General features: G+C 42.1%; 2 protein-coding genes across 2 annotated transcripts; both read right to left on the reverse strand.

Annotated features, from left to right (window-relative positions):
• Positions 1-2,901: 2,901 nt before the first annotated feature.
• On the reverse strand, positions 2,902-3,819 carry LOC115379518 (olfactory receptor 4P4-like). Its single transcript, XM_030080226.1, has one exon. It carries the CDS (start codon positions 3,817-3,819, stop codon positions 2,902-2,904), a length of 918 nt encoding a protein of 305 aa, XP_029936086.1.
• A 5,811-nt stretch (positions 3,820-9,630) lies between these two features.
• LOC115379519 (olfactory receptor 4K1-like) lies at positions 9,631-10,566 on the reverse strand. The gene has a single exon (XM_030080227.1). It carries the CDS (start codon positions 10,564-10,566, stop codon positions 9,631-9,633), a length of 936 nt encoding a protein of 311 aa, XP_029936087.1.
• Between the last annotated feature and the right edge of the window lie 9,292 nt (positions 10,567-19,858).

The following is a 19,858-nucleotide window of genomic DNA, read 5'->3' on the forward strand; positions in this document are numbered from 1 at the left end:
GTCGGTCCACCTTTTGCAGCTATTACAGCTTCAACTCGTCTGGGAAGACTGTCCACAAGGTTGAGGAGAGTGTTTATAGGAATTTTTGACCATTCTTCCAAAAGCGCATTGGTGAGGTCACACACTGATGTTGGTCGAGAAGGCCTGGCTCTCAGTCTCCGCTCTAATTCATCCCAAAGGTGTTCTATCGGGTTCAGGTCAGGACTGCAGGCCAGACTGCAGGCCAGTCAAGTTGATCCACACCAGACTCTGTCATCCATGTCTTTATGGACCTTGCTTTGTGCACTGGTGCACAGTCATGTTGGAAGAGGAAGGGGCCCGCTCCAAACTGTTCCCACAAGGTTGGGAGCATGGAATTGTCCAAAATGTTTTGGTATCCTGAAGCATTCAAAGTTCCTTTCACTGGAACTAAGGGGCCAAGCCCAGCTCCTGAAAAACAACCCCACACCATAATTCCTCCTCCACCAAATTTCACAGTCGGCACAATGCAGTCTGAAATGTACCGTTCTCCTGGCAACCTCCAAACCCAGACTCGTCCATCAGATGGCCAGATGGAAAAGCGTGATTCATCACTCCAGAGAACGCGACTCCACTGCTCTAGAGGCCAGTGGCGGCGTGCTTTTCACCATTGCATCCGACGCTTTGCATTGCACTTGGTGATGTGTGGCTTGGCTGCAGCTGCTCGGCCATGGAAACCCATTCCATGAAGCTCTCTGCGTACTGTACTTGGGCTAATCTGAAGGTCACATGAAGTTTGTAGCTCTGTAGCAATTGACTGTGCAGAAAGTCGGTGACCTCTTTGCACTATGCGCTTCAGCATCCGCTGACCCCTCTCCGTCACTTTACGTGGCCTACCACTTCGTGGCTGAGTTGCTGTTGTTCCCAAACGCTTCCATTTTGTTATAATAGAGCTGACAGTTGACTGTGGAATATTTAGGAGCGAGGAAATTTCACGACTGGATTTGTTGCACAGGTGGCATCCTATGACAGTTCCACGCTGGAATTCACTGAGCTCCTGAGAGCGGCCCATTCTTTCACAAATGTCTTGTTTCACAGTCTGCATGCCTGAGTGCTTGATTTTATACACCTGTGGCCAGGCCAAGTGATTAGGACACCTGATTCTGATCATTTGAATGGGTGAGCGAATACTTTTGGTAATATAGTGTACATACATATATATATACACACACATACACATATATTCCAGCAGAAGTGGCTGATATCAAGAAAACATACCAGTGGCTGGAAAAGTCTGGTTTGCCCCTCGCCATATACCCTCTGTATTTATTTTCTCACCAATGTCTCTTGACTTTATATTTGGAGAGTGATGCTCCTGCCTCCTCCAGAGTGTTTTTTTACTTTCCTAGACATTGTAAAGGGTTAACAGTTAATGCCATATTTTTTTCAACCCCTCAAATTAAAGCTGAAGGGCTGCACTTCAGCCATGTCTTGAATACTCCATTTCAAATCCACTGTGGTGGACAAAGGAAAATTATAAATATTGAGTAACTGTCCAAATACTTATGGACCTAATTATATATATACTACATTACGTATCTATATATTATGCACATACATGGACAGTGTATATAAACATGGGCTTTTAAGTAAATTTCCACTCAAGCAAAGAGACTGCCATGTGTTTATATCAAAGAGTTGAAACACAGCAACTCATTCATTGGACAATAGACAGGCACATCACACATTTATAAAACTCAATGGCTTTTATTTTTTAATCTATTTTTACAACAGTTCTTGGCATTAACACTCAGGGGGTTGATTATTGTCCTTAGAATTGTGGAAGAAGGAGAAATTATCAGCTCCCTATTGGTTTGTCTGTGCAACAATTTGGGCCAGAATTACAAACCAAAAATGCAAAGAAAAGACTGGAACAGGAAAGTGGGCATGGGGGCATTGCATGACACCATCTTTCTAATATTTCTTTGAAAATACATTATTATTATAACCTTAAAACCTTGTCTTTAGCTACAGATACTACAAACTGCATCGTTAATCCAACCATGCACACACCAGGTGACACTTAAAAAGTGCAAACAGACTTTGAGCAGTGATGGTACTGGGAGCAGCTACAGCGAAACATATGTATTGACGTATGTGTTGACTCCACAGCCGGGATAACAACTGTAATTATGTAACCATGCCAGTGGGTTGTGCCAAAATCAAATCTGTGAACACCTGCTAGAATTAATATCCATAAAAAAACATTTCATATCATGTGTATAATGTAGACAAGTAATACAGGTTTACAATATTAAGTGTAGTTTGCAAAAATAAAACAAAACAAAACAAAACAACACAAAAAAAACAACAACAGATAATTAATATATCTTGTTAGGCATCCTCACACAATCAACTACAGTCACTTGTTTCAAAAGTTACCGAAGAAAGTGCATATTAGCCAACTGCAAAGCCTGGAATTATTTGCTTTATTGTGGTTGCTTGGACAAAATTCTGTCTTTTAGTCGAGCAGGTGACATTGCTTTAAAATTGGGAAAAGCAATTAAATAAGACTCGGAAAGTGCCCTGAGTTCACTGACGGCATAGCATAATTTTCTATTGTAGAGCTTGTTTCATTTTGAAACACAGTAAAAAACAAAATTTTGCTCACCAAAAAGTTGTGCAACTATGACAAAACTATGGTTTAATTTTTCATGCCATGGGCCTTTAAAACGTAAGGTTAACCCGCTGAAGAACTCTTTAAACTTGATCTTATTTTGAATCAAGTCTGTCTCTTTTAGTGATATAAAATAAATTGAGTCCTCAATAAAACCTATAAAAAGCTCGATCAACATAACTGTCATCTCACTAATGAAAAAAATGTAATTCATATTACAGCACAAGGACTGACAGTTTTCAAAGAATTTGCATCACAATCTGAAATTACATAATTTTTGATGTCAAACAGTTTTTACAAGCATGTCTAATTTTTGACAGTTTGAGACCATATATGATGGGACTTAGTAGAGGTTGGCAAATACAGAGGTATATAGATGAAATCACACGCAGTGGATATGGAACAAAAGTCATATCAAATCTCTGAGTAATAAACTCATAAAAACTGCCAAAACCAAAGTTGAGAAGTGCAACAAGATGTGGAGTGCAGGTACTGAGAGCTTTTTGTTTGGTGTCTTTAGAAGAATTTAAACACACAGCCAGTGTGTAGGGACTTGTAGGGACAGCAACAGTGAAAACAAGGCCAAACACTAGATCATGAATATGTGACATTTCTCTGTGTGATGAACAAGAAAGTTGGGCTACAAGATGGTTGCTACAACAAACTCTGTTGATAATATTTCCACAAAGTTTTAAACGAATGGTGAAAGACAACAAAACTCCAACTTCCACAAAAACATATATGCAGACAGCTAGAATAACTTGTTGTATTTTTCTTTTGGTTATGATCACATTATAATGTAAAGGCTTACAGATACACACATATCTGTCATAAGCCATGACTGTTAAAATTGCATATTCAATACCTCCATACGTATGAATACAAAATATTTGTATGAAACAGTAAGAGACAGAAATTTCATGTGTGTCAGTTAATATTTGTGCCATTAAACAAGGCAGCAAACTTGTACTACCATATATTTCATTAGCCAGCAAACCACAGAGGATTAGATACATGGGTTCATGCAGATTTATGTCCACATAAATAATGACAATTACAACTGCATTGACAAAAATGACTAATATGTAAACCAGCATTGCCAGAATAAAATACAGGTACTTGAAGTTTCCTATGTTCCCATACATAGTCAACACAAATGACACAACCTGTGTTGAGTTTTCCATAGCCACAGTGATGAAACACAAGGTGCACTGATCTGTTTGATTATGTGTGATTACAACTGCTGAAAAGGGAAGAAAATAAATAAATAATTTCAGCTGTGGTTATTCTGTCACTGATCAGATTTTATGGGATCAAACAGGATTATACAGTTGATTTTTTCAGTGCGTCTTCTATATAAGAAGTGTTTCCTTTGCCAAAACAGAGGCAATGAAAGGAACCTGAAAAGCAAAGACAAAATCATGTGTGCGAGGCAATCATCAGGAATCATGCTGGAGATGTGTTTACTTGTCATAAGATCTACATGTTGATATGAGATCATTAACATAAACATCCAGCTTTCAACACAGACATAAATCAGTCATATCACATGCAAGTTACCTCACAATCTGAGACACAACAGAAGGAAGAAGGGCTGCAGACAGCTGTGACCCCCCACCCCACTGAGTCAGAGTGAAGCAGCTGCTGAACTTTTATACATGTAGGTAAACACACCTGACAAACACTAGCCTGCTTAAACCCATCTGACAACAGACAACAGTATCAAGGGAATTCATAAAAAGTTTTCATTACATTGAATCAATCACTAAACATTTGAAAACAGAATTAGTATAAAAAGATCTGTCATCTGTCAGATGAAAAGGGACAGACAATGACATGACTGTCACAAACCGACATAAAGTCAGTACCCTACGCTGTTGCACGTCTGCATTTCCACATCATCAAACTTTAAAAATACCTATCCCAGCCAAACAGGAAACAAAGCAAATATACTGCATCATAATTATGGATTTCATCTATGTTTTCCCTGTGAAATCTGCAAAGTAAAAAGGAACTGTAATTCCTAAAAAAAAAAAAAAAAAAAAAAAAAAAAAAAGTGTAGCAATGGCTTATGGCTTGGGGATTCCACATCTTCAACAAGTCAGTTGCTTCCTTACTTTACACCGGTCTTCCCTCTCAACCAGCACCGGCCCAGTTTCAACTTATCCTCAGCCACCCATTCACCACCCTAATCCTTCCATTTCATGCCCCTCTCCAGTTTCTCTCAGTCTACAAAAACAAATCATTGATGGTAATTACATAGACTTTGCCCTCCTTATCATGTCTTCACTTCGTCAAATACCTGCCGACAGATTCTGCATAAGTCTTGAATGGTGCCTCCAACTAAAAGAAAGAGCACCCACCCATTCTAAAGAGCTCACTCCTACAAAGATACATTCTCTCTTTATAGAGAGGCACTATGCTCAGTTTCCTAAGCGCCATCAGGAAATGGATGACTACTTGGCTATCATCCTCAATCTAGCCCTCTGCTTTGGAGGCAATGTGTTACACACTGAATGAGAGATTCATGACATCCAGGTGCCAGATGAGTTTATTCTTCTGCAATCACATCAAAAACACAGTTTTAGTAATGGCTTTCGTAGCTGTTGTCTTCACAGCCGTTTTTGTTATGACTAGTCTGCTTCCGGCTTCTACCAAGACTCAGTTTAATTCAATAAACCCATTATGACTAGGCTACTTCAGGCTTCTACCATAGACATCACTCAGATCCATTTAATTAACAACGTAAACAAGTGAAAATAAATTTGCCTGGCAAGGATAAACAATATAAAATGGGCACCTGTATTCACTAACAAAATAATAATCTAAGTTAAACACAGTATTATACTGAAATTCTGTATCCTTACATCCTCCGAACATGACATTCAAAACAATAACGTTGACATTCAAAACAATAATGTCCCGCCACTAACGTGACTGTATGGCTACATTAGCGCCTGAGGCTAGCATCAGTTAGCTGCTTTATCATCACTCATACAAATCATCAACACGTATTAAACAACATAAAACATGTCACTGGGAACAGAGAGGGTAATTTGACCTGACCCTATATGGTGCTTGTGTACTTATCTCACCTGCAATCACATCAAAAACACAGTTTTAGCTTTCGTAGCTGTTGTCTTCACAGCCGTTTTTGTTATCACTAGTCTACTTCCGGCTTGTACCAAGATGATTCGTCTCTAGCCACAACCTGGCAAAGCCGCTACTGCCACCTACTGGCAAAAACAAATATTGCCTAAATATTATGTACCGCGACATCAGGTCAGTTTCTCCTTGTTGCCAGTGACATAACACACATAACACATAACACAAACTATGAACTCTGCAATGAACATTTACCCCTAAAATGTCCAGGGTGCCACAAATGGATTCTACCAATATCATGTCCCCTTGGCTTTGGAAGCTGCAGCTCATCTACAACAATTCAACAAGGACACATACTGGGGCAATCTCAACGATGGGATTGACTGTGACATCACCGACACCTGTGCAGCCATACCATGCTCCTTGTGTTGTGCCCACTCTCACCCAGCCTCTAGCTGCTCCAGCCCCGCCCACACGAAGCCACACCAAAACACAAGAGCTTCAACCTCCTCTTTTCTGCAGTCAGCAGCCCTACCACCACCCATACCTCCAAAGTCAGCATGTCCCACCTTTTCTGTTATCTTCACTACAGGCAATGGCAAAGATAAAAAAAAGGAAGGCCCATCATGAACCATCTGCATTAACATCAATGACGCCTGATTGTAACATGTCCAAGTGTTGTTTCTTCCACACCTGCTCATTCTGCGGTGGAGGCCACACACACTCCCTGCGTGTCCCGACCGCCCAATTCCGCAGATGTTAGATAAACACCAACACCCATTAACATCCCAGCCTTAAGCAGCAGCACCACAAAATCACCCAGATCCAGCTTTTCTTTAGTTTCTAATCAAAGGATTTAAAGAAGGTTTCCAACCCAGACTTTCCACACAATCACAAGTTCCTTTCAAATGCAAAAATGACTCCCCATGAAATACTGTTCCATGTACAAGATCCTCCTGCTTACGTTTAAGGCCATCACCAACCTTGCCCCACAGTACCTCACCGACCTCTTCCACCGGCTCGCCTAGCCACTATGGGATCAAGAGCTTTCAGCCGTGCAGTCCCCCACCTCTGGAACTCTCTCCCTCGGTACATTCAGCACGCCACCTCCGTAACCTCTTTTAAATCTGTACTTAAAACCCACCTCTTCAGACAGGCCTACTCACTATAGTTGGAATGACCTCACTCTATTCATTGTGTCTATGTTGTGTAGATGTGACTTGATGTGCTGTGTGGATTGATTGTTTGACTGTCGCTGCTATTGTACAGTGACCTTGAGTGTTAGAAAGGCGCCTATAAATAAAATGGATTATTATTATTATTATTATTATTATTATTATTAAAAACCTTCAGTCGACCATAAACAATCAGGAGTCTGTCGCCAACTTACTCGCCAAATAAGTCAAAGAAGGCTTCATGATCAGTCCCTTTCCTCATTCCCCATTTCCAAATTACCATATCAGCCCCTGCAGTATTACGACCAGGAAATACTCTGGAAAGAAACATCATCAGTCTCTCCGCACCTCACGGCAGTAATATCCCCACCATTAACAGCTTCATTCCAAGTGAAGGCTTTTCCCTCAATTACACAACCATCAATCATGCATTTACCTCATCAAACTTGCCAGAGAACAGGCATGATTCTGAAAAGGAGACATCACTGGTGCCTTCACAGTCCTTCCAATCCACGACTTCCCTGAGCTTCTTCAGTGTCTGCTGGGATGGCACATGATACTTTAGCAATAATGCGATTATACAACTATTACCAACAAAATAAAATTATAATCAAAATGTATTCATACTGTGGGCATTTCGCTCACGAAATATCAAAGTTTTTTGCTAGTATTGTCTCCGTTTCAGCGGAAATACATGAGATCTGACGTTAACTAGTCCTTGTCAGCCAGCCAACTTGGGCTTGTCATATTTTGTAGACATCGTGATTCCCCAAACTGAATAAATACCACACATAGCAACATAAAACTGCTTTGTTAGCTCAATCATGTTGTAACTAGAATATCCACTGGAAAAAAATATAGTTATACCTCTGCCGACCCCTCAGTCATTTTTAATGTAACAGGTGCCGTGACAACGACTCACCAGCACAGCTGATCTTAATTTACAACCAACATATATTAACAGTTATATTTAAATATAGGCTACTGCTTTCCAGTGTCGGTGCCAGAAAAACATCTATCTTTTAATAAACTCACCGGCAGATGTTTTATTTCAGCTGGGGGTGTGTCACTCCAATTTAACGTCAGCTCCAATTAATGTGGCTAAGCAGCAATAGTAACAAAAGTAATCAGTAACATTAGCATTAACAGCAACATTAAGGCTGAACAGAGTTATATAATTTCAACCACATTAATATAAAAAACAGCGCCACAAATATCAGATACTTTTGCAAGGAAACTTCCTGTCATGCCCTCTGCTTCAATCTAACAGGAGCTTCTCTCAAGCTCCCTGTGTGTGTGTGTGTGTGTGTGTGTGTGTTTGATTACAGCAGTGGGATCAGGTGTGCAGGTGTTGGGTGCCAAACTGCACATCATCACCAAATCTGCTCTGCCATATAAACCAGGCCTCAACTCCACCACGCTGCCAGATCTTAGACTCAGCTAACCAGTTACTCTAGATCTAACATGTCTGATTCTCCTGCCTTGTGATTAAGCTGTTTTAATAATTCTTGTCTTCTGTGCCTGCAGTTGTTCTGCCTGACTCCTTGCCTCTGTCTCACTCCTGTCTAACCTGCAGCACACTCCAGATGGGAATTCAACCCTGGCTCTCTAATCACCTGGATCTCTGGACTCCCTCTGTGTCCTTTGCTCGCCCCCCCTCTGCAAACCTCTGCCTCACGTCTCAAATTCCTGCAAAAACTGTTTTGTTAAGTGTTGTTACAATAAATTCCTGTCATTACACCAGGTGCCTTACTCAATGTTATGTGTGTTGCATTTTGGCTTCAAAAATTGAGCATTCGTGTGTAATAATTCCTTTATTTCCAAAAACAAAATGCAAAGACCATGTCTCTGCTTTGAGTAGGAGAGAGGCCCTCTGCCCTTAGACATCTCTTCCTTTAGCTAGCAGTGCTCATCAGAGGCAAACAGACAATGCTAATAAGGATTATACCCCTGCCATGAGGGTTCAACTTGAAATGCAACACTCATTTGCTTCAAAATCAGTAATACAAAGTTTGAAGTGTGAAATGTTGTGTTAGTTTGATTAGCTCAGTGACTCTATAACTCTTTGGTTCTTCACCTTTTGTAACAGACTAGTGTCACAGGCTGCATATAAAAAGTGCTTAACAGTCCAGCTCAAGAATGACCAGGCTATCTTGCATTTGCTTAATTATCTGGATGCAGGAGACCATTCAGTTTAAAACCTCTCAGTGTTTCACAAAATAAAAGAAAAAAGTGACATGAAAATAATTATAATTCATGCAACTGAGAAAATTGGGGACAAAAATGTTTTCTTGTAGCTGTAATTGTTCTTCAGTAGATAATGTATGGTGATGACAGTATTATGACTTACACTGTGACTGCAAAAAAAGTCCTCTTACAGAAAAGCACACAGAAAACATCACTGTCACATTTTTACTTGAAACAAAAAAGTGGATGAAAAAAGTTGCACAAAACGGAGAGCCAATCATTGCATTCAACTTTTATGTTCTGAGAATGAACTGATATAAAGGGAACTGACACAACTGCTGTTACCTCACTCATACTTTTTCACACACACACACACACACACACACTATATATATATATATATATATATATATATATATATATATATATATATATATATATATACATATATATATATATATATATATATATATATATATATATATATATATATATATATATATATATATTACATATTACAATATGACATTATAACAATTTAGTAGCTATAAAGTTTTGATATGAATGTCTAATTTTTGAAAGTTTGAAACCGTATATAATGGGACTTAGTAGAGGTTGGAAAGTAAAGAGGTATGTAGATGAAATCACACGCAGTGGATATGGAACAAAAGCCATATCAAATCTCTGAGTGATTAATTCATGAAAACAGCCAAAACTGAAGCTTAGAAGTGCAACAAGATGTGGAGTGCAGGTACTGACAGCTTTTTGTTTGGTGTCTTTAGAAGAATTTAAACACACAGCCAGGATCTTTATATATGTGAATGAAATAAAACCTGTAGGGACAGCAACAGAGAGAACAAGGCCAAACACTAGATCATGAATATGTGACATTTCTCTGTTTGATGAACAAGAAAGTTGGGCTACAAGATGGTTGCTACAACAAACTCTGTTGATAATATTTCCACAAAGTTTTAAACGAATGGTGAAAGACAACAAAACTCCAACTTCCACAAAAACATATATCCAGACAGCTACAATAACTTGTTGTATTTTTCTTTTGGTTATGATCACATTATAATGTAAAGGCTTACAGATACACACATATCTGTCATAAGCCATGACTGTTAAAATTGCATATTCAATACCTGCATATGTATGTAAGCAAAATATTTGTATGAAACAGTAAGAGACAGAAATTTCATGTGTGTCAGATAATATTTGTGCCATTAAACAAGGCAGCAAACCTGTACTACCATATATTTCATTAGCCAGCAAACCACAGAGGATTAGATACATGGGCTCATGCAGATTTATGTCCACATAAATAATGACAATTACAACTGCGTTAACAAAAATAATTAACATGTATAATAACACTGTCACAATGAAATACAGGTACTTGAAGTTCCCTATGTTCCCATACATAGTCAACACAAATGACACAACCTGTGTTGAATTTTCCATAGCCACTGTAATAAAACACAATATGGAATGAGCTGTTTGATTATCTGAGACTATAACTCTTGAAAAAGTAATAACTCAAAAATTTTAGCTTTGGTTATTGTGTCATTCATCAGATTTTACAGAAAACATACCTGATACTTTTTACAATCAATTATGACTTTTTCTATACATCTTGTTCTGTATGGAAGAAACTTGAGTGTTTCCTTTTACAAAACAGAAGCAATGAAAGGAATGTGAGGAGCAACGACAAAGTCATGTGTGCTAGGCAATCATCAGGAATCATGCTGGAGATGTGTTTACTTGTCATAAGATCTACATGTTGATATGAGATCATTAACATAAACATCCAGCTTTCAACACAAACATAAATCAGTCATATCACATGCAAGTTACCTCACAATCTGAGACACGGCAGAAGGAAGAAGGGCTGCAGACAGCTGTGACCCCCCGCCCCACCCCACTGAGTCAGACTGAAGCAGTTGCTGAACTTTTATACATGTAGGTAAACACACCTGACAAACACAAGCTGGCCTAAATCCATCTGACAGCAGATTTCAGTATCAAGGGAATTCATAAAAAAAATTCACTCCATTCTTTTAGTATTCTACCTATATGAATGATTAATATGCACAGCATCTTACATTGAATCAATCACTAAACATTTGAAAACAGAATTAGTATGAAAACATCTGTCATCTGTCAGATGAAAAGAGACAGACAATCACATGACTATCCTGTTCACATCTACAATGATTCGGTGAAGTACAGTACCAGTTACCAGGGGTCTCTATGACCTTCAGGTTCAGGCAAGCTCTTGTACAACTCACAAGCATTATCCTGGATAGCATCACAAATTCACTTTCAAACAAAACTGTATCAAAAATATGGAAGACAAACCATATGACCCTGTTAAACAATCTGTATCAACACATCTTAGAATAGTTGCTGCTGAGGCAGTGACTAATGGGGATCTGAAATAAATAAATAAATAAATTCTATTTAACAGTGAACAACAATCCATTTAAAGCAAAAAAAAAAAAAAAAAAAAAAAAAAAAAGTTTCCCAGGGCAAACTATGTACCTTACACTGTTGCATGTCTGCATTTCCACCTCATCACACTTTAAAAGTACCTATCCCAGCCAAACAGGAAACAAGGCAATATACTGCATCATAATTAAGGATTTCATGTAGGCTATGTTTTGCCTGTGAAATCTGCAAACTTGAAAAGAAATTGTAGTTTCAAGGCGTGGCCAATGATTCCTCTCGTAAATATGTGAAAAACACTGCTGACCATTAAATGCTAAAAATTGTGTTAACAAAGGTTACAAGGTAGATGGCTTGTGCAAAACGTGAAAGAAAACTGGAAAATTGCATTTTGGGGATGGAAATGAGGGATACGTTTGAGTTTCACAAGACTCCTATTGGATCTGAATGAAAAAATTCTGTCTTGTTTCCTTCCCAGCCACAGCACTGAAACAGTTCTGGTCAGGGTCACAAATGATCTTCTGATGACAGCTGACACCGGCTTCCCATTCTTCCTCAGACTTTAGGATCTTACAGCTCCAATTGACAGTTTGAACCACAACATCCTCCTTCACTGCCTGCATTCCACCATCGGCTGACACCATCCACAAGTGATTTAGATCCTACCTCATGGGGCAAACTGAGTACGCTGCATTGGGAGAGGCAAAATCACAAGTTCATTTTGTCAACTGTGGTGTCCCTCAAGGTTCGGTGCTAGGTCCTACCCTCTTCATTTTTATATTCTCCCTCGGTTGTGTTATCAGCAGGCATGGCATATAATTCCATTGCTATGCTGACGACACACAACTCTACCTGCGGACAGATCCCACCCCCTCTGCACTCTGGCAATCTTCCTCACTCACTACCTGCCTGGAGGAGATAAAGGCATGGATGAAGCTTAACTTCTTACAACTTAACAGCTCTAAGACTGAAGCCATCATTGTTGGCACCCCACACCAGGTCAGATTACTGTCATTAGCAATGCCCTCCAGATCATAACTGGCTTCCTGAAGCCCACCCCCCTGTTCTATCTGCCAGTCCTAGCAGGAATTACCCCAGCCAGCCTACAGCGAGAGGCTGCTACCCTCGTCCTGGCAAGGAAAGCCAAGGAACATGACTGGCATGTCCTGCACGACATCACAACAATGGCAGCTCCTCCAAGCAGACTCAAGTCTCGCCACCCCTACAGCTTGGCGGCAAAAGAGATGCTCAATTCCATCCCGGTGGACCTGTCTACAAAAGCATGGCTGGCGGCAGCCTTGAAGCAGGAGTGGCAAGTACATCCGGGACCCTAGAGATGGCATTGAAGGACAAGATCTACGTCGCAGCAATGGACCCTCCTGAACCGCTTACTCACCAGAGTCAGCTGTTTCAAGGCACCCATGAAGATGTGGGGCATGGCGGACAGTGCAGCGTGTGAGTGCGGGGAGCCTGAGCAAACTGCTGACCACAGAATCACGCAAGCATGACCACATCACACCCATCCTCAAATTACTCCACTGGCTGCCCATTGAACTCAGAATTCAGTACAAGGTCTCCCTCATCACACATCAGTGCATTCATGGACATGCTCCACACTATCTTAAAGAACTCCTCACTTCTCAGACTTCCTCATGCACTCGCTGCACTGCCAACCTGCTTAACCCCACCAGCACCAGACTTTGCACTATGGGAGACCGGGCCTTCTGCTCGGCTGCTCCCAGACTGTGGAATGCTCTCCCTGACCACCTGAGAGCACCACAGACTGTGGACGCTTTTAAACGCAACTTAAACACTTACCTTTTTACTAAAGCCTTTTAATGTATTTTATCATGTTGTCTGTTTTTAACTTAGCATATTTGAACTGCCTTCTGTAGTACTTTGACATGTTTTTTATTTAAAGTGTTTTACAAATGAAATGTATTGTTATTATTATTATTATTATTATTATTACTTGGATTATTTTGTCTCTGAGCCCCAATTTGAAAATAAGGTGAAGGTACAGACTGTTTTGTGTACATTCTGTCAGGCGAATAACATCTACAGCCGGCATGATCTCCTTAAGATCGAACTATGTTACGAACAGAGCGTTTCAAGTGAATTTCTCCGTCAACATGAGATTCCGGTGGAGTTAGCGAGGAGCCCTGGCTCTCCGTGGATTATCATCCCAGCTGGGAGGAGGTGAAGGCGGCGTAGAGAGGAGGCAAAAGCGAGGCTGCAGGGCCGGCGTGCTAGCCACGCTACGGAGGCAGCCACTCAAACCACCGTTCCCCAGTCTATTCCTCACGAATGCGAGATCCCTCGCAAACAAGATGGATGAATTGAGGCTACAGACTGCAGCGAGCAACGCCATGAAGGACACCTGCATTCTTCTTATCACAGAGACGTGGCTTCATTCATCCATCCCGGACTCTGCTATTGAGCTAGCAGGCTACACCGCACAGTGCCATGACAGAACAGTAGACTCCGGTAAGAGCAGAGGAGGGGAACTCCTGTGTGTACATGAACAACAGCTGGTGTACTAACACAGTGACTGTAGACAGTCACTGCTCCCCAGACCTGGAGTATGTGATTGTTAAATGCAGGCCTATTTATCTCCCAAGGGAGTTTACTGTAGTCATGATAACAGCTGTTTACATCCCATCGGATGCTAATGCTAACTCAGCTATCGGACATTTGCATGGCGGCATTAGTAGTCAGCAGAGCATGTATCCTGACGCTGTGCACATCATTGCAGGGGATTTTAATCATGCGGACTTAAAGGCAGTCCTCCCCACATTCCACCAGCATGTTAAGTGTGCTACAAGGAGAACTAACACTCTGGACAAGGTCTAGTCCAATATCAAACTGGGCTACAGGGCCAGACCACTTCCACACCTCGGCCAGTCTGACCATTTGTCCATGCTTTTAATCCCTGCATATGCCCCCCTCAAGAAAACTGCTCCTACCATAACTAAAACTGTCGCTACTTGGCCTAACAGTGTCTCCCAGCAGCTGCAGGACTACTTCCATAGGACCAACTGGGCAGTCTTTGAACATCAGGACCTGGAGGTGTTCACAGACAGTGTGTTGTGCTACATTAAGAACTGCATAGACACTGTCACAGTGGACAAACGCATTCGGGTCTACCCCAACCATAAGCCTGGGATGACCTGGGAGGTCCAGTGGCTGTTAAAGGAGAGGAACACCGCCTTCAGGTCTGGTGACAAAGCTCTTTACAGCACAGCCCGAGCTAACCTGAAAAGAACCTGGACAGCAACAACAGCAGGCAGGTGTGGCAGAGATTCCAGCACCTCACCAAATACAGGATCAACCTCGGAGCTGTTGAAGGTGACATCGCTTTGGTAGAGGAGTTGAACCTCTTCTTTGCCTGCTTCAAGGTGTCACCACCAGGGACAGCATCAAAACACCTCATGGCCCTCAGCAATATAAACCTCACAGTAGAGGAGCATGAGTTGAGGCACACGTTGCAGGCTGTCAACCCGAGGAAAGCTGCTGGACGTGATGGCGTCCCAGGATGTGTGCTGAGGGACTGCGCAGACCAGCTGGCTAGAGTCTTTATGAAGATTTTCAACCAGTCCTCCACCATAGTCCCCCTGCCCAAGAAACCCCACGTTTCCAGCCTCAACGACTACCAACCAGTTTCACTCACCCCAGTGGTGATGAAGTGTTTTGAAAAACTAGTCCGTAGTCACATCACAGCAGTCCTACCCCCAAGCCTTGACCCCCACAAGTATACCTACAGATCAAACCGATCCACAGAGGATGCCGTAGCCACGGCACTCCATGCTGCACTGCCCCACCTGGAGCAGCAGGTGAGCTATGTGTGGATGCTCTTTGTGGATTACAGTTCTGCATTCAACACCATCTTCCCACACAAGCTGGTGGTCAAACTGGGGGACATGGGGCTTCCACATGCCACCTGCATGTGGATCAACAGCTTTCTCTCTGGTCGCAGACAGAGGGTCAGAGTGGGCCATCACACATCTACGGCCCTAAGCCTCAGTAGCGGCTCCCCCCAGGGCTGTGTACTAAGCCCCCTGCTCTACTCCCTCTAAACGTACCACTGTACCCCCACCCACCACAGCAGCACCATTGTGAAGTGTGCCGATGACTCCACGGTGTTGGAGCTCATCACTGGGGGGACGAGTCTGCCTATAGGGACGAGGTGGAGCGGCTGTCAACATGCTGCAGGGTCAATAACCTGCTCCTCAACACCTTAAAGACCAAGGAGCTCATAATAGACTACAGGAGAAAGAAAACGGACATTCCACCACTAATCATCAGCGGGGACTGTGTGGAGAGGGTGGCAGACTTCCGCTTCCTGGGAGTCCACATTAAGCTGACACACTGAATTGGTTGTAGCTGATTTAAGAAGGATGGAAGTGTCTGGTGAGAGGCACGCATTAACAAAAGAAAGTCCTCTGCTGGCCTGCACTCACATTACCTAAAGCCCAAACGCGCTCAAGCGCGACTGCCCCTGGTATGTCATCATGTTGAAATATGACAATATGCATGGTCCGACGTCATCAAAAATCAGTATAGTTCAAAAGACGTTCTGGTTTCTTTTAATCAGACATAGGTTAAGGGATGACATCTTTATCTTGACAGTTTCAGAGGTAACTTCCTCCTTCTTCAGAAAGCGTCCAACTGACAGCCGGAGCAGCATGTCAGCTGGCTGCTATATACGGCGCACCTGTCAGATCCGGCAGACCTGACCGGGTGGCCGCGCACACTGTGTGGTGCCGCGGCTGGCCCACCTGATCTAGCAATCCCGGCTATAGTTTTTCCCGGCTACCGATACACGGTGCCGGCTGCGGCACCGCACGGTGTGTGCGGCCACCCAGTCAGGTCTGCCGGATCTTCAAGGTGCGGCGTGCACACAGACTGCCATATATACCTTTTATTATAAATCGACTTTTGTTTATACGCCGTTGCAGCAGCACAACGACAATGACAGTTGCATGATTTATGTCATATCCACGTTCGCGCGCTGTGTGTGCCTTGATATGCCTTTGCATAGTGTTTACCTCGAGTCAGAGTTGGTGCCCAGGCCAGTCAAAGTGGGTGTTCACCCATGCTTCCCTATGGCGGGGGTGTCCGTTAATTTGAGGAAGGATTTAAGCTTACAATAGACGCGAGTGACCAGGGAGCCGGTGCTGTTCTTCTCCAGAAAGGGGCTGATGGGGTGGAGAATCCCGTCTCCTATATCTCAAAAAAGTTTGACAAACACCAGAGTGTCTACTCCAGGATTGCAAAACAAGTGCTCATGCTTATCCGCGTTCAAACACTTCAAGGTGCACACTGGTTTTGGTCCTGTTACTGTCTACACAGACCATAATCCTCTGGTGTTCTTGCATAAAATGTGCAGCAAGAATCAGCGGTTAATGTGCTGGAGTATTTTCTTGCAGGATTATATGCTTGAGATTAGGTATGTGTGTGGAAAGGAAAATGTACTTGCGGACGCGTCGTCGCGCTTGTAGATGTTGAATGATTTGTGATTATTTTTGTCTGACTGTTGTCTAAAATAATCACTAATTAGGGGTGGGGGTGTTATGCGCACCCCCTTTCCGTATTTCCCTCTCCCTGTGCGCGCCTCTCTCTCACTTGGTAGGTGCGCCTGGCTGATTGGTGGGTGTGGCCTGCGTGGTGGAGAGGACGGCTCGCTCTCCCTCCCAGACGACAGCAGCAGCAGCAACCATTAGTTGATTTGGTTACTTTGTTTCTTTCCTGTTCTTTTCTTTTGAGTCTGGAGGTGACCAGTTTTCGTGGCTTCATTTCTTAGTTTAGTTTTACACTGTTTTGGTTGGTTAAGAGGATGCTCCGGACCCTCTGGTCTCCCATAGTTTAATAATTTACTTAGTTGTGATTATTAAAAAAAATATCATTTGCTTTTGGTACCTCGGGTTGGCGTCATCTTTTCTGTGTTACCGGCCACTTGTGAGTTCAGTCAATGTTTTGGGTGGTGGCCGTAACAATCACCCAATACAATACCAGAAAAATATATCAGAATATATCAGAAAAGTCTCAAAATTCATCTGGAATAACAAGCGTCCGCGCATTAAATTATTAACATTACAACGTGGCAGACAGAAAGGTGGACTAGCAGTGCCCAATTTTAAATATTATTTCTTGTCATTTATTCTTTGCCCTCTATCAACTTGGCTGGATCCCGGCGTGTCTGTTTCATGGCGCGCTATAGAGGAAAACTTGGCCTCTCCTCACCGTCTACAAGACTTGCCTTACTGTAATTTTCCTCTTAAATGTGCTAAAACTAAACTAGGTCCGATAAGGTCTTTTCTATTAGCAACTTGGCACACTGAAGAGAAAACAACCCACTCCCAGTTAAAATGGCATAAACACACTCCTATTTTCCACAACTTTGCTCTCCTTACTGAAGGTTCTCCTTTTTCGTATCCTCATTGGAGAAACAAAGGCATTCATATTTTGTCTGACATATGTAATGAGGGAGGGCTTAGATCATTCACAGATCTACAGGCTTCTTTTGATCTTCCTGATTTTTCATTTTTTTCATATTTGCGTCTCAGATCTTCCATGCGTGCTTACGGAGTGCCCTGGGGTCATCTGTTACCCACCCATGCCTTACATACGCTGATGAATGTGGGAGTTCATACTGCGGGTTTAGTGTCTAAAATATACAGTCAGTTATTGAATTCTGCATGTGGCCCTTTATCTGTTCATCAGGTGTGGGAAAGAGAGTTGATCCATCTTGATAGCGAAATTGTCTGGGTCACAGTCTGGAACAACTTAGACCACACATCAAAAAATCCTAATCATAAACTCATTCATTTTAATTTTTTACACAGACTTTATCTCACTCCAAGAAAACACCATCTTATGAAACTCTCTCCCTCTCCATTATGCCTTCTTTGCAATCTTAAACAAGTTGGCTCCTTTATTCATATGTATTGGGAATGCCCAGAAGTGTTCTCCTTTTGGGATCAAGTGTCCCCCACTCTATCTACTTTACTTAATGTGCATATCCCCTGTTGTCCCATACTGTTGTTACTGAATGACATGACATCATTAGACCTGACATCTGCTAAATTTAGTATTTTTTTGCTGGTCTTACAGCAGCTAAAAAAGAGCTAGCTCTAAGATGGAAACCACCCCATTCTCTCTCCCGTACTCACTGGCTATTATCTTTCTTAAGTATACTTCATATGGAGCAATCTATTGCTAGAATGCATGGAGCCAGTGAAATGACTGTACAATCTTGGGCTGCAGCAGCAAATGATGTTATACAATTATTTTGAATGGTACTTCATATGTTGATGTGTATGTATGTGTGTATGTTTGTGCAGTGGCGGATTTAAGAAATTTGAGGCTCAAGGCAAAGGCAGGCATGGGGCCCTCTGAAATGAGAAGACAACATACAAAACAGGGTCCCCGAGACACACATAATACGATAAGCATTCTGATGGCATTTTAGCGAAAGGATTTTAATCAAAAACATAATTAATGTGCGCAAATAAATAATAACTGTACTAACCATAAGTGTATGAGGAGTTTTATGGGGCCCTCAGGAACTTGGGGCCCTAGGCAACCGCCTATTTTTGCCTAATGGTAAGTCCGCCCCTGTGTTTGTGTGTATGTATATACACTACTCACAAAAAGTTAGGGATATTTGGCTTTTGGGTGAAATTTATGGAAAATGTAAAATGTTCACGCTACAGTGATATTATATCATGAAAGTAGGGCATTAAAAGCCAACAACAGTGGTGGATATACCACAACAAAAAATGGCAGTGTTTCAATAACTTGTCATGTGCCCTTGAGCATCAATTACAGCTTGACAACGACGTCTCATGCTGTTCACAAGTCGAGTTATTGTCTGCTGAGGCATGGCATCCCACTCTTCTTGAAGGGCGGCCCTCAGGACATTGATGTTCTGGGGTACAGAGCTCCGAGCCTCTACACGGCGACTCAGCTGATCCCATAGGTTTTCTATGGGATGCAGGTCTGGAGAAAGTGCAGGCCACTCCATTTGAGGTACCCCAGTCTCCAGCAGCCGTTCCCTAATGATACGACCTCAATGAGCTGGAGCATTGTTGTCCATGAAAATGAAATTAGGCCTGTGTTGTTCATGCAGGGGCACAATGACTGGATTAATGATTTTATTCAGGTAGCATGGGCTTGTCACTGTACCATTCACAAAGTGTAGGGCAGTTCTGTACTGACGTGTTGTCTTGGTCTCATGATGTCAAGATGTGAACAGCATGATGAGGAGGACTGTTTAGGAGGACACATCTCTGCTTAGGAGAGAGGC

This window comes from Myripristis murdjan, chromosome 21, assembly GCF_902150065.1.
Source record: "Myripristis murdjan chromosome 21, fMyrMur1.1, whole genome shotgun sequence".
NCBI classification, from domain to species: Eukaryota; Metazoa; Chordata; class Actinopteri; order Holocentriformes; family Holocentridae; genus Myripristis; species Myripristis murdjan.

Coding starts and splice junctions, on each gene's coding strand:
- LOC115379518 (XM_030080226.1), bottom strand. CDS start 3,819: ATGGAAAACTCAACACAGGTTGTGTCATTTGTGTTGACTATGTATGGG.
- LOC115379519 (XM_030080227.1), bottom strand. CDS start 10,566: ATGGAAAATTCAACACAGGTTGTGTCATTTGTGTTGACTATGTATGGG.